Source organism: Scardinius erythrophthalmus (genome assembly GCF_964197995.2).
Source record: "Scardinius erythrophthalmus genome assembly, chromosome: 1".
In the NCBI taxonomy this organism is placed as follows: domain Eukaryota; kingdom Metazoa; phylum Chordata; class Actinopteri; order Cypriniformes; family Leuciscidae; genus Scardinius; species Scardinius erythrophthalmus.
The window spans coordinates 50,390,116-50,412,242 of NC_138221.1; the positions used below are offsets into that span (position 1 = coordinate 50,390,116).

Consider the following 22,127-nt stretch of genomic DNA (forward strand, 5'->3'; position numbering starts at 1 on the left):
ACAAAACGTCCATGATCCTATTCAGTTCGTTTAGCGTTCGTGTTTCCTGGGTAATGCATGTCACTCACTGACTGCCTCTTCAAGTTTCTCTGTCTCAGCACCTCCACCTGAAACATATTTTTATAGTTTTACAGGAATGGTAAGTAAAGTTCAGTTTTTGTAACCGGTAAATTGACATTTTAATTTTAAACACGGTCTACTTCTCTCTGACAAAATCGTCTCTTAAGCTCATGTTATGGACGCAAAGCTCATAGCCTACCTTTGAGGCTTAGCCTGTATTCTGTGCATTTTGTTTGTGAAACCACTTCAGTTTTTGTCTAGACCAGATATTGGGTTAAAGAAAGAAAACAGGTTTAAAACTGACTGACAGCTTCTCAGCACAGAGAGGCCAGCACTAGTTAGTGGGGAATTATTATCTTCTTATTGTCTGGCTATTAGAAAATATACGGTTGGCCATTACAAACATAACATGCATTCAACTTTGTAGAGAATGAATATATGCAGTAAAATACTAGTGTATCTGGTCATGTAATATCACAATGCAGTATCAGAATATATCCACCAGCCTACAGTACAGGCCAGGGAACACCACTTAATATACATACTAAAGCAGGTGTTTCTCAATCAGGGGCCCATGGCCCTCTAGATGGCCTCAGCAATCTCTTAAATTAATTTAAATTGGTTTAAATTATATAAAAATAATCTAATGCTAAAGAAAACAAAATCAAGGTGTACTTTTTTTATTTAAAACTATTTGATTTTAGTTTATCAATATAAACTATATTAGTTTATATTTATATAGTTTATCAAGTATTAATATTAGCAAATATTTAACAGCTTTATCATAGTTAAAACCAAACATTTCAGAGGAATTATATTATTGCTTCTATGAGGGCCCTTTGAATATTGTGTTGGACATTAGGGGGCCTTCATGTCAAAAAGGTTGAGAACCACTAAATCATGTCTTTAATGTAAATGTAAAAATAGGAGGGAGAATTGTACAATGGAGAATTTGGTTTATCTATCAGTAACACTGCAGTAAACGTCACATGACACGTGTACACACAGAAAGAGAGAGTACTGGAATCACAATTTAATACTTCATGCAGTTGAAGGTGAGATTTGATACAGATTTAATGGACCCGTTTTCCTAGTATCCTCATCTTTTGCACTCTCTTACATCCAGCTACACAAAGTGACATCATACTCAAGTTTAATACTTTTGCCTCTTTAATTGTAGAATATAAACTCCCTGATTGTGCAGTTCCGATTCATTAAGGTACACTTCTGGATCCTATTGCTGACATGAAATCTTGTCAATGTCATGGCGTGCTGTTTTGCTGTAATAAGCATTGATTGATTGTTTTGTCTTTCCAAAAGTCTTGAGCTCAATATCAAAACGTAATGTTCACATTAAATTGTTTTAAAATGTTAATGTTGAGCCTTTAGTACTCTGATCTATATTTTAAGTCCTAGCATCGTTGGCATTTTTATGAATTATGTAAGGAGTGCTTGCGTAGACGTGCGGTTTCTCTCCTGGTTTTGTGTTATATTTGGCGTTAATTACCCGCCTTCTCAGAAGGCAAATGTACATGATCTCTTTGACCTTTGTATGTGACAAGTATTCTCAAAGCTTTTAGGCTTGAACCTACAGGGCACACATGCTTCTAGTTCCCATAGTTATTATGTAGGCTACTGAATGAGAGATGGCAATTAGAGACTTTAGAGACAGAGTATGTAGCCCATATGTTGGCTTAATTAATTCTCCGATTTTAAAGTTACAATCCATTCTTATTTTGTTATGCTTAGAATTAGAATAATTACAGATTTGAAAAACTTTGATTGTCAAGTGGCAATGGAAGTTTTTTAATCTGTAATCTGAACGTTGCATTATAACGGTGGATTTGAAAGGTGCGTGGTGGTGCAACAGTGGAACAAGAAAGAAACAAATCTATAGATAGGCCTATACATCCAATAATTATAGATAGACTGTTACCATGGTTACATTTGTCACCATGGCTGTGTGTGTTATGATTCTCTTCTGATGACAGACAGCGGGATGCTCATATAGCTCTTAGATTTGTTATATAACAGCATATGAATAATTTACAATAGTTGCAAAGTGATAGATGAACTTCTCCTATTACGCAAATTAAGTTTCAGTCTTATTTCTTTCTTTATTTTGTGCTTAAATAAGTTACATTAGAGTGCCGAGTGTGGATAGATAATAATCAGTGAACCCACAATTCACTCCCTTCGTATTGCAATGACTTTTGTTTCATGCTAGATTGCACTGCTTCTGACAGAAAGTGATTCACCTATATGTTATGTGCTTAATCAGTTTAATCAGTTATATCCTCATGTCATGGCAGTGTTGAATCTGTTTGAATGATGTCATTTAATAACTTTTGACATTTGATGCAGATTTAATGGGAATAAAATGCATCTTTTTAGGAACTCACTGGTGTAAATATCCTCTGCTTTCTTTCAATCTCATGTCACCTCCAGCTGCCCAAAGTTACACATCATCACTCAGGCTATACTTATTCCTGTTTAACATTAGAATGCAAATCCTGTATTTTATGCAGGTTACAGTTCTGATTCATTAAAGGAACACGCTGACTTTTTGGGACTTAAGCTTATTCACTTTATCCCCCAGAGTTGGATAAGTCCATACATACCCTTTTCATCTCCGTGCGTGCCGTAACTCTGTCTGACGCACCCACCGCTAGCCTAGCATAGCACAAAGACTGGAGGTAAACGGCTCCAGCTAGCATACTGCTCCCAATACGTGACAAAATAATGCCAACATTTTCCTATTTACATGTTGTGATTTGTATAATCATAGCGGGTACAAATAACAAGGTCACATGAGACACAATCTTCTAACCGTATACATACTGGGAACTATATTCTCAGAAGGCGAAGCACTGCTACTTCTGCGGAGTGATTTGCTCGCAGCACCTGAGAAGCCCCATGGCGAGGAGCAGAGAGTTCACACAGATTGGAGTAAATCACTCCGCAGAAGTAGCAGTGCTTCGCCTTCTGAGTATATAGTTCCCAGTATGTATACGATCAGAAGATGGCTGTCTCTCATGTGACCATATTTATGTTATTTGGTCACTTATTGGGAGCAGTATGCTAGCTGGAGCTGTTTACCGCCAGTCTTTGTGCTAAGCTAGGCTAGCGGTGGGTGCGTCAGACAGAGTTACATCACGCACGGAGATGAAAAGGGTATGGATTTATCTAACTCTGGGGGATACGGTGAATAAGCTAAAGTCCCAAAAAGTCGGCGTGTTCCTTTAAGGTACACTTCTGGATCTTATTGCTGGGAAGACATTTGTATTGCATTTCAGAAAAAGGTTGATACTGTTTTGTATTTCTGTGTTGTCTTTAGTTGTATCCCTGCTTATTTTCTCTCTCTCTGTTGTAAAATCCATATATGGTCAGGTATATGGATGGTTTTACATGGTTGTGGGTCCAAGGTGATCATTAATGGTCTTTAAGCTGGTTGGTTGATCAGCTGGAAGACCTGCTGGTAGACTTGGTTTTGACCTGTAGACCAAATTGGTTAAGCAGGAAGTTAGAGCTGGTATACATTTTTGTTCCAGACAAAAAAAAAATCAGCTTGAGCTAGTATGACCTGTTTTTTCCTTGCTAAGTACATCACTATTTTATATCTATCTTGCCTTCATTTCTGAAGAGCTGATATCAGCATGAGCTGTCTCACTTTCACTCTCAGAAAGCCAACTGAAGAGGTTATGAGGACGTGACCTGAAATCAGCCAAGCTGCTGCATAACATAGTGTGAATAATGACTCCATTTTCTTTTCATGACCAGACAGCATTTTAAAAACAATCAACTTTGAGGGTTTGGGTTATATGATGGTTTCATGACGTAGTATACTGTAATACTGTATTTTTGGAGAGTGAATAATGTTGAGGGGATCATCTCTTTTTCCTCTCTTCCTCTGGGAGAGTGGATGACTTTGGCTATAATCTAACTTGATGAAACGTTTAATTTATTTAAATCATCTTATTTTATGCCTTCTTTATTTAATCAGGTACTCTTATTTGCCCCCACAGAGCAAAGTGATGGATGAGGTGAGTGGGTGAACGCTCTCTCTTTTGTTCCTTTTTTGTCTCCGGCTCTCGTTCTCACCTCTCCAATTCTCTTTGCTCTGATTTTGAAAAGGAGAGAGAATGTCGTGGTCTCTAATTATCATGTAAGATATACCCAAGGTGGGTGGTTAGTGTTCGTCTGTTGTCAGTTTTTTGTTGAAATTCATTTTGACCTCTTAGATTAGTTTGTGAGCTGAAATCTACTTGAGTAATTAAATGGACTTCTTGTATTATGCTGAATGTTGACAATTTAGTTTCACCCTGAAATATTGCATGGCATTGCAACCTAAATTGCACTGCAAAAAAATCATTTTATTAATCAGTTTTTTTGTTTATTTATATTTATTTTTAAGCAAAATTGTACAAGATATAAGGTCTTTTAGATATAAAAATGATTTATCTTATATTTAAATCAACAGAAAGCAATTCACCAATTGGGTAAGCAAATTACACTCTGGTATTGTTTTAAGGGTAATCAACAAGTTTTTTTCTGGAAAGCAAGTTTTTTTGCTGTGTGCCTTTAATCCGATACTGACTTTTTATTCTTTAGCATCTACCATAGAAGTAGCTTTTAGTATTGATCATTTCCTTTCACATTTGCAAGTGGGCAGCTGTTTTGATACTGAGGACAAAAACTCAATAAAGAAAGGTCATATTGAAGGTCATAGCTCATAAAACACACACTAGCTAAATGTAGCTGTTGCTATAGCAAAACATGTAACGTTGTAAATATCCTGTTTTATAGCTTCAACATTTGTGAAAAGCTACAACACAAAACCAGGACTTGTGGGTTTAATATATCACTAAACATTAAACCTGTTGTTCCTCTGGCTGTCATTGTGAGTAAGTGGTTTTATACAAGGGTGTTTGTCCTGAGCATGAATGTAAATGGTGGTATGTTGTGGGAAAAAAAGCGTTTAACTGTATCCCATCTTTCACTCATCCGCTCACATACTTGTATATTTATCTACTCACTTTCTAATACTGAATAAATAGTTTTGTGTCTTTGCTGTTTGCTAGCCTGGGAGCCATTATAGTCATTGTCAGTTAGCAGTGTCTATTTAGGTGTTAATTATCTTCCACACACCTCTATAGTAGTACCTCATTACATGGTAAAAATAAAGCTATCTGACAATACAGTCTTTGCTCTGACGTAGTGGGGAAAAAAAATCAGTAGAATATGGAGAGCATGGATAAAGTCTTCAAGTCACTTTATTGCTGTAAATCACACCAAACAAGAGTTTATCAGGTTCTACTCAGTATCCAAGCAAACACACTAGTGGTTAACATCCTATTTTGTGCAAATTGTGTGTACAAGAGAAAGATTTAGTCAAAATGGCACCCAGGCTAGCTTAGTATTGCATAATGATACTACTTAAAGCTATCACTTCAAACTACAGTATAGAAACAGATAATCAGATTTCAAGTTTTCCTACAGGAAGGCCTCGCATTTCCGACAGCTACAAAAAGCACTTTCTTTTCCTGACCTGCCCTCGACTACAGCATGGCTCTAGGACAGTGGGTCAAGGTTTCATATGGCACTTGCATTGCTCTGTATCTGTTCGTTACAACCGACACTAAAAGAATAGGCTGATTCTACAATAAAGCAAAGTCTTTGAAGGTGACAATCAGTGGTCAGATTTCAGATTCTTTGTGATACGACCTCTGATCGAAGTTTAGATTGACTGAAAGGGTCTCTAGCTCAGTCCCCCTCTCACCCCTGTCCTCCTCCTGCTCCTCTTCATCCCTACTAATAAAGGCTAACTCATTTTCATAGCAGAAGTTGGCGCCAGATTCCAAGGATTTGTTCTCCTCCATGTCTTTGGCGCTGCAACGAGGCGTTGAGGGAACCTCGTAGGTCTTATGAAAGTGCGAGTAGTCCACCTTATACTGGTTGCGTTCCTCAAACACCACAGGCTCAAAGCGATGGCCCCATAAGATCTCGCTGGCCAGGTATGAGCTGCGCACTTGAGCCGTCATTGCAGTCGCCTCGACCATCCCTTCCAGTATGACCACTATCTCAAAATCTGATGTTTCCAGCTCCTGCTTGCTGATTCCAAACAATGGACTCTCCTCGCTTATCTCATGTAGGATGGTGAGGGGAGCAACCAGGAAGATGCGGTCAAGACCTTGGTCGTAACCCACATTGATGTCGATCTGATCGAGAGGTATGTACTCCCCCTCCTCTGTGATTCGGGGCTTAATTAGCTGTGCCCGTACGTGAGCCTCAACAATGTGACTTTTCCTCAAGTTCCCGACCCGCCACATGAGGCACAGCTTCCCGTCACGCATAGCGATGACAGCGTTTTGCGAGAACAGTATCGTTTCTGCCCGTTTCTTAGGCCGTGCCATTTTGGCCATGATGGCACCGATCATGAAAGAGTCAATGATGCAGCCCACAATGGACTGGAAGACGACCATGAACACCGCTAAAGGACACTCCTCAGTCACGCAGCGGAATCCGTAGCCAATCGTCGTTTGCGTCTCAACCGAGAACAAGAATGCTGCGACAAAGCTGTTCACCTGCATGACGCACGGTGTGAAGTCGTCTTGAGAGGGCCGGTCTAAGTCACCATGGACAAGAGCAATAAGCCAGAAGGCGAACCCGAATGCGAGCCAGGACAGGACAAATGCAAGGGAGAAAAGGACGAACATCCACCGCCAGCGAATGTCCACACAGGTGGTAAAGATGTCGGCGAGGTAGCGCTGGGATTGCTCGTCCATATGAGAGAAACTGACGTTGCACTGGCCTGTCTTGTTTACAAAGCGACTTCGCACCTTCCGGCGCGTCTGGATCTTGCCATTACCAAAGCCATTGCCGAGGGCGGGCATGTTGCCGTGGCGGAACACGTCCTCCTCCTCCGATGACACGATGTTGTAGCGGTGGGGCTTGCCCACACTCATGCCACTCTGCCTGGCCAGAACTAATCCGTAAGTGGGAGAGAGTACCAAAGCAGCTCTCGATTAGTTTGTGTTGCCTGAAGATGAAGCAAAAAAATGATATCAGTTATGTAGTCTTTGTTCATTGTACATTGTCATACAGTTGTGCTCATACATTAACAAACTCCTTGTAAAATGTTTAGCATTTTTAAAAAGATTGCCCTGAAAAGGCTGCATAACACACAATAAAGTATATCCCAAAAGATAAAATAAATGTACACAAATATATTTTCACAAATTATCCTGTTCAAAAGTTTACACCCCATTTGTCCTCAATATTGTGTGTGATTGTAACCTTTTGTGTTTGTAATAGTGACAAACCTGTATCTCAGCAACATAAAGCCACTGTGAAGAAGTATTCAGATGTGCAGGGCATGCTGGTATTCTGAAGAACTTACCTGGAGGAAATTTGTCAAGAACAGTCACAATGGTGAACAGTCAATGATTCTCAGGGAGGTAACACGCAATATTGAACCAAAGGTATGTAAACTTTTAAACAGTATAACTTGTGTAAATTGAGTTATTTTGTTTTGTAAATAGGCCTATATTGTTGTAGTACTGTACAGTTATAATACATTATAATTTGTATCTATTCACTGTTACACCTTTATAATCTATAATGCATTAAAACACATGACAGACAACCAATTTCAGACGTAACTGGGAATCTGCGAATATTATAATGCATTTTACAATAATTTATTAAAAGATATAAGGAATTATAACGTACATTATTAATACTTTTATAATGCATTATACATGTTACCCAATCAACTTTTTTCAACATTGATAATAAGAAATGTTTCTTGATTTCTGAAGATCATGTGACACTGAAGACTGCTAAAATATACTAAAATAGAAAACCGTTATTAGGGGCCAAGCACCGAAGGTGCGAAGAATAATTTCTTATTCTTATTCTTCATCTGCTCTGGGAGTCTATTTAAGCCCATAGAACCACTTGCGGGAAAATTGTGAAATTTGGCACACTGATAGAGGACAGTCTGAACTGTCACCATAGCAAATTTGGAGTCTCTTACTCAATCCCTCTAGTGCCACCAACTGTCCAAAGTTTCACTCACGTTTATGCTATAATAACTTTGGAACCATAAGGGCCAAAAAAACAAAATTATTTTTCCTCTGATTCCTTAGCTCAAGCCGATTCGATTGCATTTTCAAATTTGTACGCCATTTTGAATTCTCTGAAAAACCTACTTTTTCGAACTCATCCTAGACGGTTGCTCTGATTTTCACGGAAATTTAACCAGACCATCTTCAGACCATGCCGACAAACGTTCACGAGTACCGCGCAAACTAGTTTTACATAGCGCTTGTGAAAACAGACGTAAAGCTGTATCTTTTACGTATAAATGTATTCAGACCAAACTTGGTAGATGTCATCACAAGCATGACCTAAGGCTACATGCTGCATTTCGGCGCAACGCCACCTACTGGTCCGGAGATATGAAAAATGGCTAATTTTGTTTATAACTTCTGAACGGTTTGTCCAAAAATCATAAAAGTCTCATTAGATTCAGGGCGTCATGCCAAGTCGACTGATATCCAATTGTTCCATGTCGACCATTTTAGACGTTGGCCTAAATGCTGTATTTTATGAACGTATCGTTACGAAACTCTGTATGGGTCAGCAGTAGTGTAATTTAGTACTTAAAAGATATTTGCCAATATCTTCGAAACTGGTCGAGATGAAACCACCGTGGGAAGTTCGGAAACATAGGCTGTTGGCTAAATGCTTATGCCCAAATGTCAAAATATTAATAGAAAGTGGCAAGAAAATGCCAACAAATTTAGGTCTGGGTCATTTAAATGTGTTTATACGTATAAATGTATATAACTCCAAAACAAAATGAGATATTTTCACCAAATTTGACAGACACATGTATGGGCTCACTCTGAGGACATATTAAAAAAAAAGTGGGATCGTGCCTCGTGTTGGAGCTATAACAGAACAAAACATGAAATTGCCATTGACTTCAATATAGTATTGTGATATAAAATGCTATACTTTATGAAAATATTAGCGTATCGTTACGAAACTCGGTATGAGTCACCGGCACAATGCCTTGAAGATACTCAAAAAGTTTTGGGGCAGCGCCACCTTGTGGTAAAAAGTTATAAGAAGATTTCCAAAAATGCTAATAACTTTTGAATAAATTTGCCTATTGTAATAACACTGGTCTTAATAGATTCATTGGGTTATGCCAGATAATGTCTAATAAGGGGAGAAGTTTCACTCTCAGTAAACTTCCGGCTTCTGAACTGGTTGCAGTTCCACTCTGGTTCCATATGAGGGCGCTCACAGGACGAGTGCAGAATGAATGGAGGTCTATGGCGCTATACCCATCAAAATCCACTTTTCTCAGGATATCATTTTTTGTCTAGTAATTTGAATGTTGTATTCGAAAGGAGATGCAAAGAAATTACACATTGCTGGGTGTTAGATATTTTAGAGTCACTTATTTGCTTTAAAAAGTCTTTTAAAATGTCAATAGCTGCGTTTCCATTACCCTTCAAATTGCGCAAATTGAAATTGCGAATTGAAAATACGCTTAATGGAAACACGTCAATTTCGCAAAAACTCCCATTTATCGCAAAAAAGTTTTTACGCTCTCATGTGGTGGTTTTTCAGGCAATTCGAAAAAGGAATATTTCGCAAAACTGCAATGGAAACAGTTTTTGCGCATTTACAGTCACCTGACTTAGAAGACGCAGTGTGTTTGAAGTCCATGTATAGCTACGCAAATAATAATAATTTCATATTATTTTATTATAACATGTAATAGGCTACATTTAGAATACGCTTTTATGCAAAAAAGGAACAAAGCTGAGTGTGGAGCGCGCACTGCATGGCACGGAGGCGCGGCCGCGAACACTTGCATTTTCCTATCAACAGTGGAAACAACTTAAAATACTCTATCATTTCTGGTCAGACAGAAAATAATAATACATTATTCTCAACCACTTTTATTTGTGTAAACTCACAATAACAAGAAAACGCTGTGCTTTTGTAAAATAAAAGAAACAATCAGACGCACTTTCATGATCTCCGTAAACTGGAGCGCGAGAACTGAAACAAAATATAGCCTATGTAGGCTAAAGCTTGAAATGTCCACTTTAAAACGAACAAATTCGAATCGAAAGCTAATACCTTCTGATTATGTAGGCTAATCCGTATGAAAGTTGCATTTCTCTCTAAAAGCGCATCTGCTTAACAGCGGAGATGGAGATGTGATTTTAGCCGACACTTAGAAATAGTTTATTAATAATATTAATGGCTCTTCTCATTCAGCACTGCGGGAAAGACATCAATTCCAGTTTCTAATTTGGCCTTAGAAAACCAGTAAAATCGACATGTTTTCCATATTAATTTGTGAATATTTTAAATGTTTAATAAAGGGGCAAAAAGTCATAAACAAAGCACAGCAGTTGTGTGTAGCCAGTTCAAATTAAAATTTTGGTGTTCAACTTTGCGTTTTAAAAGGACAACAACCGTTCATTTTTCATTTTCAATTAGGGGTTAAAAAAGGAAAAACAAATAGACACAAAAGTAGCCTACATGGATCGTTTGGACAGAATACGAGACAGAATTCTTTATTAAATTCATAAAAGAAACAATAATTTGCCTATAGGAATACTGGATTCTAAATCTCAAAGAAATGCCACAATCGGAGCAGAAATGAGGGCGAAACACCCAGAAGAAACTCCTTATATGTGTCGTTCGGGGGTCTTTCCCTGCCATTAATGCTTGGATAACACGCCACGTCTCCTTCCATTAATAATAATAATAATGTCTAATGCGGTGGCTGTGATATCATAACCAACGTCCATTGCCGTGATTTTTGGAATGACTTATCGCGAGAGAAAAAAAGACGTTTTAGTCGCATAACATCGGTTAATGGAAACGCCGTCATTTCGCAATAGTTTTTTATCGATATTTAGATAATAGCGCAAAACATTTGCGCAAATCTGTAATGGAAACGCGGCTAATGACGTCATACACATCGTACGACCAGAGATACTGCTTTACGGCAATCCTTCAGTCACTTTGGTGCTTTCGCGCTCTGCACTTTCTTTTCTCTCGAGGCATCGACAACACAGCTGACACAGGTAAATACACGTGCTAGAAGAGTTTTTGTTTTGTTTGTTTCTGGTCCCGCTTCGGATGCCACGATGCCATCAAGCGGTATCTGGTCGTAATCAGTCCTTCACTGACCAATCAGCGCTCATTAGCAGAATGCTAGCGTGTTATGGGCAACAACAACTCAACCTGTAAGAAATCGAAAGGACATAAGTACTCGTTCATTCAACTTTCGACCTATAACCCATGTTGAACTTGCAAAACCTACAATCAAATCTGAGATTTCTCAACTGCAATCGGGTGAAAGAGACAAATTTAGCCGTCTAGCCCCATAGACTCCCATTCATTTTGCACTCATGGGCGATCGCCCCCAGTGGAACTCTGGTGGAACTACAACCAAAATTCGGTACAGTAGGACTTAATAGGGAGTGGGCAGGCTCTCCGTAGACGGGCTCTGGTTATGCCGAAAACATACAGTGAGGAAAATAAGTATTTGAACACCCTGCTATTTGCAAGATCTCCCACTTAGAAATCATGGAGGGGTCTGAAATTGTCATCGTAGGTGCATGTCCACTGTGAGAGACATAATAAAATTAAAAAAATCCAGAAATCACAATGTATGATTTTTTTAACTATTTATTTGTATGATACAGCTGCAAATAAGTATTTGAACACCTGAGAAAATCTATGTTAATATTTTGTACAGTAGCCTTTGTTTGCAATTACAGAGGTCAAACGTTTCCTGTAGTTTTTCACCAGGTTTGCACACACTGCAGGAGGGATTCTGGCCCACTCCTCCACACAGATCTTCTCTAGATCAGTCAGGTTTCTGGGCTGTCGCTGAGAAACACGGAGTTTGAGCTCCCTCCAAAGATTCTCTATTGGGTTTAGGTCTGGAGACTGGCTAGGCCACGCCAGAACCTTGATATGCTTCTTACAAAGCCACTCCTTAGTTATCCTGGCTGTGTGCTTCGGGTCATTGTCATGTTGGAAGACCCAGCCTCGACCCATCTTCAATGCTCTAACTGAGGGAAGGAGGTTGTTCCCCAAAATCTCGCAATACATGGCCCCGGTCATCCTCTCCTTAATACAGTGCAGTCGCCCTGTCCCATGTGCAGAAAAACACCCCCAAAGCATGATGCTACCACCCCCATGCTTCACAGTAGGGATGGTGTTCTTGGGATAGTACTCATCATTCTTTTTCCTTCAAACACGTTTAGTGGAATTATGACCAAAAAGTTCTATTTTGGTCTCATCTGACCACATGACTTTCTCCCATGACTCCCTTGGATCATCCAAATGGTCATTGGCAAACTTAAGACGGGCCTTGACATGTGCTGGTTTAAGCAGGGGAACCTTCCGTGCCATGCATGATTTCAAACCATGACGTCTTAGTGTATTACCAACAGTAACCTTGGAAACGGTGGTCCCAGCTCTTTTCAGGTCATTGACCAGCTCCTCCCGTGTAGTTCTGGGCTGATTTCTCACCTTTCTTAGGATCATTGAGACCCCACGAGGTGAGATCTTGCATGGAGCCCCAGTCCGAGGGAGATTGACAGTCATGTTTAGCTTCTTCCATTTTCTAATGATTGCTCCAACAGTAGACCTTTTTTCACCAAGCTGCTTGGCAATTTCCCCGTAGCCCTTTCCAGCCTTGTGGAGGTGTACAATTTTGTCTCTAGTGTCTTTGGACAGCTCTTTGGTCTTGGCCATGTTAGTAGTTGGATTCTTACTGATTGTATGGGGTGGACAGGTGTCTTTATGCAGCTAACGACCTCAAACAGGTGCATCTAATTTAGAAAAATAAATGGAGTGGAGGTGGACATTTTAAAGGCAGACTAACAGGTCTTTGAGGGTCAGAATTCTAGCTAATAGACAGGTGTTCAAATACTTATTTGCAGCTGTATCGTACAAATAAATAGTTAAAAAATCATACATTGTGATTTCTGGATTTTTTTTTTTAGATTATGTCTCTCACAGTGGACATGCACCTACGATGACAATTTCAGACCCCTCCATGATTTCTAAGTGGGAGAACTTGCAAATACTTTACTTTCAAATACTTATTTTCCTCACTGTAGATACCAGTTTTGCCATAGTCAGCCAAACTTCCTGTCCGCCATCTTTATTTTCTTTTAAAACCTACTTTTTCCAAACTTCTCCTAGATCGTTAGTCCGATTTTCACCAAAATTTAATCGTATCATCCCCAGACCGTACCAACAAAATGTTATGGAATTTCATATACCGCAGCAGCAAAGTTGAGGCATGATGCCAAAATGACATTCAGGCTTTATCTCTGCAATGCCTTGACATATTGACACCTAACTTTGTATGTTTCATTGTCACCTCACTCTGACCAAACCACATAAATTTCGTAACTGCGCCAAGTCAAAAGTGACAAACCATTCAATCATATTATTAATGACTGTATATATGATTTTTTTCACCCATTTTGTGTAAAATCATCTTAAATTATCTTTAATTGCTCTTTGTTGCAGTTGGTCTGATACTCCCAGCATGGCTGGACTGGCCATTGGGCATACCGGGCATTTTCCCGGTGGGCCGACGTGCTTTTTGGGCCGATACATCTCATACTCATACATACTTTTTATTATTATTTTTATTTATTTTTAACGGCCCATAAAAACATCGGCGGCCCATTCGTTTTGTTTTGTTTTGCTTCATTGGCGGCGCTGGGTTTGTGCCGGTGTAATACATTGGTCAAAAAAAGTCAGCGTTAGTTTTTTTTTTTCTGACAGACCGGCCCATGAAACACGTAGATCAGCAGCCCATTGGCTCTTTTCTTGATTGACACTGACTGGGCTGGCCCAATCACAACTTTAAACGAGTGAGCGAGCGTGCAGCAGTGTTCAGTGTGTATCTGTCAAAATAGTCAGCGAGATGGAGAAGAAACGCAAGGAATGTGCAGAGAAATAGCGTGAAAAAATAGAACCAGGCCCTTAAAGCAGACACTGTAAACTGTGTCAAAATATATGTTTTCTGCCCTTCATCAGCTCCAGCGGCAGATGATGATAGTGAGGAGGATCAGGAGAGAGATGAGAAAGTGTAGAGCCTGCGGTAAGCAGAACTACTTTCAAAACACTTAGGCTATGTCATGAGTGTAGGAACCCATAACCCAGTTACAGATTATTTCCACATCTGCATAGTTGACGATTACCGCAATTCACTAGAAGTTTAATGAGAGGCGTTTGTAAACCATGTTTTCTGCCAAAATAAAAGCTTGATGCAGTTTGCGTCAAAATAAAAGATCATGTGCTTATCTCTTTCAAGTATAGAAATTGGTACAAAACTAATTATGAAAGTGTCCTTTATTTTTTAGTGCATTTGTTTTACAAAATATGGCTATTACTGTCATTGGATTAATATTCTAACTATTATTATGTAGTAGGTGTAATGTAAATAGACACTGTAACTAAAAGAGGTTTGAATTTTTCTTTGTTTAATTTGCTGAATATGGGTTGGAGCTTTTAATTTTGAACTCTCAAAGTGCACCAGATTGATGAATTTAACATTAAAATGCACAACATTTTCTCACGGGGGGGCATGCCCCCAAACCCCCCTAGAAGGACAGAGGTCCCACCACCATAGTTTTAACACAAATCCTGTCAGAAATACTGGTATTGCTGTGCCAGTGCAGCTTATAGCTTGTTTCAGGATTCATCACTGTGTAGTATAGTTCAACTGTATTAATAAATGTCACATTTTTACTTATTTCATCTGTTAACTCTCACTCGTTCCTATACTCGCTAATTGCATGGCATTAGTGTTTTTAATGAATAGGAGTTGGTATGCATAAGGGCGTGCAAAGATGGGTGGTGTTTATGATCATATAGTGGGCCGGTCTGGCCAAAAATGCCCAGGCCGATTTTTTGTCCCAGCCCTGACTCCCAGACATGTTGGCATGGTTTGTTTTTGTCTTTGCACTTGGCCCTGATTTCCTTTGTGAACTGTAATACTATTTTACAATATTACTGTTAAATGCACCCTTGGTGAGCATAAGAAACTTCTTTCAAAAACATTTAAAAAAATTACATACTGCAGTATGTATGAGCATAACCATGCAATTATTTAATAAATTATGTAATAAACTAAAGCAATATGACAGGCAGTTAGACGCAAAGCCACTTAAACATGGTAAAATCACAGTAACACACAGCCTCTATTGGCTTAATACTTTTAGAAAATGGTAACAGCAGTATGATAAAAAAAGAATAAAATGTTAACAAATATCTGGATTTATTAAATAATAATATTATAATTATTATATAATACTGTATATAGTATTAGAATACTGAAAATGTCAATGAAAGGTAAACCTGTGTGATGCAGGCCAAAGTAGTCCCAAAATGAATCTTATGAGTCTTCATTGCAGCTAAAAAAGTGTGTTACTCCTCTGTGAGAGTGTGTGTGAAAGTGCTGTTCTGTGAGTGTGAGTAAGGAGAGAGCAGATGAGCAGAACTGTCGTCTGGTTGTTTCACAGCAGATGTAGCTAATTAAAGTAATTTCGCACTTTTCCTGTGAAACTCCGCACATTCGTACAGTGAAGTGCTGAAGTGCGCACACCTCAGAGCCTGAGAGGAGGTGGAGTGCGGTCCTTATTCTTATCGTTATCATCATTATCATTATTCAGATTTTCTCACTACTGTTTTTTTTTGACAGAGCTCTGAGCCGGGAGCTGCCGGTGGGGTCCAGATTTAGGCGTCTAGCCAGTGCCTGAGTCAAGTGATCTGTCTTTCTAATAATAGATGCCTGTCTCAGTCAGGCTACTGCATGCACGCACACACTTGCAAGAATCTGCGCTCCAAGACATACTGTACTGACAGAGAGACATAAAAACACACAGACTCCACATGTGTGCACACGCACACACTCACACACTGGGGGCTGGGTAGTGTCAGGTGCTATATTGGTGAGTGCGAATAGCTAAGAAGCCTCAGATTCGGCGAGAGTGATAATGAGAAAAACATATAATTTCCTTCATGTGTACCCATGAAAGCAAAGAAATGCAGCATAGTTCTTACAATTCTCAAAAATAAAAGAATCACAAAAAAAACTAGAGGGATATAGAGGTTTCCATGGAAACCTGTCTGGTAGAAATTTTGCGTGTGTGTGTGTAGGTGTGTGTGTTTGTTTGAGGGGCGACTGTCGGCTTCATGCGGTGTTATTTTAGTCATCATCCAGGTGGCCAATCACTCAAAACTGAGAGAAGAGACATGAAACGAGAGAGACAGTTGAGCACTTAATAAGTTTTTCAATGATAGCCGTGAGAATGCAAAGTAGATTTCCAGTTGAGGGGAGACAGTGGGGTCAGTATCTTCACTGCGTCCTGATGTGATGTCAGATAATTCCTTTCTAAATGTCAGCAGATCCTCTGATCATGTAGTGGTTCGATAGTGGCGCTATGATGAGTAAAGATAAACTAATCAATGTTCTGTGGTAGCTGAATTTATATAACATATAATATAAAACATAAAGTGATATAAGATAAAAGATATGTGTTTTGCAGTAAAAATTTTTTTTTTTTTACAAAAATGATCTCTGCTTTGATCTCACAAATATCCACTGCATGTTTTGCACTAAAATAAGATTAAATAAAACTATAAATTAGGTTTCTTTAAACCAAAAAACATGATTGGGAAAAGGTTTTGCACTGAGGCAGTTCTTAGTAGCATTAAGAAAGAATTGTGGGAGAAGATAATCTCGGTTATGAGAGTCTGACGTAAATACCTGCACCCTATGGTGGTTGGTCGATGGAAACATTCTGTGTCCTTTTTTGCTTTTCATGCACACTTAGAATCAAACCAGACAGCTGTCATTTTAAATTCTCAGACGTAATTAACATTCTACCCATCCAACAGCTCCTCCAGTCCCAAAATGGCAAATATGATGAGAAATTAACGTGATGGCAGTTTGTGAGGACTGTTGACAGACTTCAGATATTACTCCACACTGCTCCTCCCAACAAACATTTCCAATACAGCCCAGAGCTGCATCGGTCTCCTTTAACAAACTTTATGAACTTAGACTCGTATCACCCTCGCCATTTGTGCAGTGCCGAAAAGGATCCGCAGAGTTGCATATCTGATGACTTTTCTTTTTGCCAATGACATTCAGCCTGGTTTTCAAAAACCATAACATTTTTATGATTTTTTCATGATATAGGCTATTCATCCAAACAGGTGTCTGAGTGTTGAACGTACAGCGTTTACACAATCCCGATTTGGATTACATCTGACCGAATCTAAATTTAGACTCCATTTGAATTTACATTTGAGATGTTTTAGATGATGCTCATAGATTTTTAAAAACAAAGATATTCTCATCATATTCCAGCATTCAGGGGACATCTGTCATTGTGGGAATGCTGTATTGGGTGTGACAGCCCCCTCATTGATTTGATAACACACAGTGAAGGTACAGGACATGCAGTGTTGATGACCATCACCTACTCTATATGACTCTATTCATGTGCGGCACATTAAAGGCACCAAAACACTCGCAGACATCAAAAACGCAAACCGCCTACAGGTTGCAGAAAATACCTGTAGACTGTCCATGTGAGTGAGACAGAGCCGATAGAAGCTGAAGGAATATGTGCAGTCAACAGGCACTTAAAATATCAACAAAACATATTCTGCTTACCTTTTTTCTTCCCTTTGTGTGCATGGAAATATGAAAGAGAGAGATCTGAAGTTGAGCTAAAGCATGATTCCATTGAATTTCTTACAGTTCCCCTACAGGAAAAAACACCCTTTTAAAGAAAAAAAGGGATCCTGATTGTTCAACGAGGTCCTCATCTTTAGCGTCACCTACACAGAAGGAAACTCGCACACATGTACGCATGTATTCGAAGGAGGTTCTTATCTGAAGCCTGCAGATTATATGCTAACAACCTCAGAATGTTCCATCAACGAGTGTTGTTCTGACGTTTCAGTAATCTTCAGCACTGCCGCGGTCATCCTCACGTGTCCAGAGATTCCCTAATGTTCCAGTGCGCCACCTCGTCTCTTTGAACATTTAAAAAACTGCTCTCTCTTTCTCTCTCCTTTTTTTCCCCTCTCTCTCACCCTTGTCTGCTATCTGATCTTTGCTGCATTTTTTCACACCCTCTCTCTCTCTCATTTGCTCCCTCTCTCTCTGAAGTTGGCATTTGCAGGGACCACAGTTTCACCGATGCTCTTGAAAAGCAGCCTGGTGGTCATGCACAAAACCAAAATAAGAACATTTTACTGCCCTCTACGTTGGCTGAATAGATTACAGACTGACAAATGTGTTCCCGTGAGTCTGTGAAATGAGCAAATCCTAAAGATCTTTTTGTTTGAATGGTTTTGTGCTGTTTTCTCTTAGTTGTGAACTGGGATTTGTGGACACTGTTTTTCATAGTGTTTGCATAAGGTTAGTGTGTGTGCGTGTGAGTGTGAGAACATGTTCTCAGATGAATAATTGTTTTAAAGAGGCTGACTCTTTGGTTTGGGTTGCACACACAAGGATGATGACAGAACCAGGACATTTGCCTCAACAAATAAGCACAAATGAACACATATATGCTCATCTGTCATGCATGGTCATGCTGACTAATTAATCTAACTCCTACCCGTGTGTGTGTGTGTGTGTGTGTGTGTGTGTGTGTGTGTGGTGGTAGAAGTGTCTGTTTGACTGTTTCTCTAGATAGATAGATAGACAGACAGATAGACCGATAGACCTCTCATTGTAAACACACTAAGGCGCTCGCTGTGATTGGGTTGCAGTGGCAAGACCTGATACTGTTTCATGTTGTGCATTGCTTGCTATGTTTGGAACTGATCTACAAGGACTGCTATTGATCTGCTATTGAACGAAGGGCTGAGAAGTTTACTGTAAACAACAAACGGTTCAAGTGAATCCATGTTGAGTTATCAATGGAATGTAAAGAAACTATTTTAAGCCATGCTTTATACACTACTGTTCAAATGTTTGGGGTCGGTTAGATTTTTTTTAACATGTTTTTGAAAGAAGTCTCTTGCTCACCAAGGGTTTGTTTTAGAAATAAATACCAAAGGAATATTATATATTGTGTAGTATTATTCAACTTATTATTTGCATATTATTGGAACATTATTTGATATTATAACAAGAGTTTTGCAAACACAAAGGTTCTGACAAAAATGTATCTGACTGTGATTTAACCAGCCAATCAGGTCTAAGATTCTGTGACCGTATTATTTGCATGCTGTCTAATTGAGTCTAAGTACCATTTGTTTAGAGTATTTGCCTCTTAATTACTTCTGTACATTTAATTGAATCCTTAATCATAACTAATGGTCCTCCCGTTCCCCAAGCACCAATTAACACACTAGAATTTTTTTTTTTTTTTTCACAATAGAGTTTTTATCTTTTATCAGACTTTGGCTCAGAGCATGTGTGATTAATGAGAAATAGTGTCATTGTTTACCCATCCTTGTGTCGTTCTTAACCCATGAAACTGTCTTTCTTCTGTGGAACACAAAAGTTAAATAGAGGAATATCCAGGCTGCTCTTTTTCTAAACAATAAAAGGGAATGACGACTGAAGATATCACACTTCAAAATAGCATCATAAAAGTATTATAAAAATTGTTCAAACACCCTGTGCACTATAATCGAAGTCATTAAAATGTATAACTATTAATACAACTATAAATATAAACTATACTTTTAAATGGCTGTCAAAGAAAAAGCTCTCATAGAGAATGAATTATAAATGCAAATGTATTACAGCACACCGAATTAGGACTAATTCAGCCATTACATAATTGCTCATTTATTCTGCACAAAGCTATGAAGACTTTTGTCATTCCAGGGTGTCAAGTGTTTGTGTGCATGTGATTTTGTTTTAATATTTATTAGGAAATATGTCTGTGTTGGCCCTGAGGCAGAGGAACAGATGACTGTTGTGGAAATTCAAGAGTCCATATGGACTAGAGTTAAATTATTACTGTAGAGACTCTCTCTCTCTCTCACACACACACACACACACACACTTAGACTCAATTATGTCATTGTTCCCTTTTTATCAATGAAGTAACAGTGTGAATGTTTTCTCCACTGAAGACAATCTTGGCTCTCTGCAGATATGGAGGAAGTTCCACTTTTATATGCTGTCCTCCTTAAGCTCTGTGCAACGAAACACTGACAGATTATTAATCGAAGTGAGTGTGTGTGTGTGTGTGTGTGTGTGTGTGTGTGTGTGTGAACGTGCGTGCACGTGTGTCCCTTTTTCTAACTTCACGCCATATGGAGCATGAAAATAACATGAGTGGAAAATAGGCTGTTTGAAAGAGTAGAGCGATATGAGCTAAAGTGACAGTAAGTACAAAAGTACATTTATGGATTCAGTAAAACTATACAAATGATATTGCACTAAGCCCTGCCTCTTTTATAATGTAAATCTATAAGTTCTTTGTGTTTGGATAGTTTGAACAAAATTTAAAGGCATAGTTCATCCAAAAATGAAAAATTATTTCACTCATGTCGTTCCAAACCCCGTAAGACTTTTGTTCATCTTCGGACCACAAATTAAGATATTTTTTTATTAAATAGGAGAGATTTCTGTCCCTCCATTGACAGCTATACAACGCTTTGACGTTTCAAAAAGTTCATAAAGAGATCGTAAAACTGATCTATATAAATTGAGCAGTTTAGTCCAAATGTTCTGAAGAGATTCGATTGCTTTATATGATGAACAGATTTAATTTAGGCTTTCTTTCACATATAATCGTGCCCATCTCGGGACTTGGCTGTGTGGCCAGTGCTGTAGCAGTCTCCTATGCATCAATCTGAGCAGCATGACAGCAGCTGCCGATACAATATGCCCCTGGGGCCTCTGAAATTGTTTCAGTGGAACCGCTGTCTTCCCCCTGAACATATTCAGGCAGTTCAGCACTGACTGTGTGCACTCGTTCGTGAGACGTCATGTTGACCGAGTCCAATTCCATACCAAGAAAAGAGATGATCTGCATGCGGAAGAGCTTGCTTTTTTTCAGTTGACCTGAAGCCCCAGCTGGGTGAGGTGCCTGAGCACCAGGTCCCTGTGCTCCACAACAGATCTCGAGAGAGAGAGCTAGAATGAGCCAGTCTTCGATATAGAATGTGAATGCCCACTTCCCTTAGCGGGGCAAGGGCAGCTTCTGTGACTTTAGTAAAGATACAGGGAGACGGGGACAGCCTAAAGGGGAGGATCTTGTTGAATTTTTAAATGCGTTTCTGCGTCAGCTTCTTGAATGGGAGCTTGTGCAGGGCCCAATTCAAGATTCGCAGATCCAGGATCTGCCTTAACCCTCCGCCTTTCTTAGGTAGTAAAAGCGATGAAGTAAAAGCTGTAAAACCCCTGAACTCATCTCAGCTTGAGGGACAGGCTCCATTGCATCCTTCACCAGTAGGACCGCAATCTCTGCGTGCAGTACAGGGGCTTCTTTGCCTGCCATTGAGGTCAAAAGGACTCAGTTTAACCTGGGGGGATCTCGTAGCCAAGTCTGATTGTCCGCAAGAGCCAGCAGGATGTGCTGGGAAGCGCTATCCAGGCTCCGTACAAGTTGCACCAAGGGGACAACCGATGTACCCACAGAGGGGGCAGTGAGGAAGAGCGCTGGCTGGAGCCCAACCCGGGAAGTGTAGCATCCCAAAGTATAGGCAGTGAGTGTAGCGTGACACTTACCTGTCTCCAAGGATCCTGCAAAGGGGGTGGCCAGAGATGCGTGAGGAGTCAACGTGTCCTTGAAGCACGACCTCGTGGCAAATGTGGAAAGGGGGGATGGAAATGAGGAAGAAAAGCATCGCTCACTGCCAGACTGTGCCCTTTATGGCCCAGAGATTGAGGAAACTGCTCTCTTATTGAAAAAGTGGGTACCACCATTGAGCCAGCAGTGGAACAAAAATAAACTCTTTTAAAGGAAACAAAGGATTCTCCACCTGGAGAGGAGCGGTGCGTTAAA

The 22,127-nt window shown here is 39.5% G+C and overlaps 1 protein-coding gene across 2 annotated transcripts; it reads right to left on the minus strand.

The window, feature by feature from the left end:
• Positions 1-1,016: 1,016 nt before the first annotated feature.
• On the minus strand, positions 1,017-18,319 carry kcnj12b (potassium inwardly rectifying channel subfamily J member 12b). 2 transcript variants are annotated; one of them, XM_081363402.1, is made up of 2 exons: positions 17,822-18,319; positions 1,017-7,099 (listed from the first exon to the last, which is right to left on the minus strand). In XM_081363402.1, the coding sequence occupies exon 2, from the start codon at positions 7,023-7,025 to the stop codon at positions 5,757-5,759; it is 1,269 nt and encodes a 422-aa protein (XP_081219528.1). In that variant the 5' UTR covers positions 7,026-7,099; positions 17,822-18,319; the 3' UTR covers positions 1,017-5,756. The 2 variants fall into 2 exon arrangements, with proteins under 2 accessions (XP_081219528.1, XP_081219529.1); XM_081363403.1 differs by lacking the exon at positions 17,822-18,319 and adding an exon at positions 15,496-16,122.
• Positions 18,320-22,127: the final 3,808 nt, after the last annotated feature.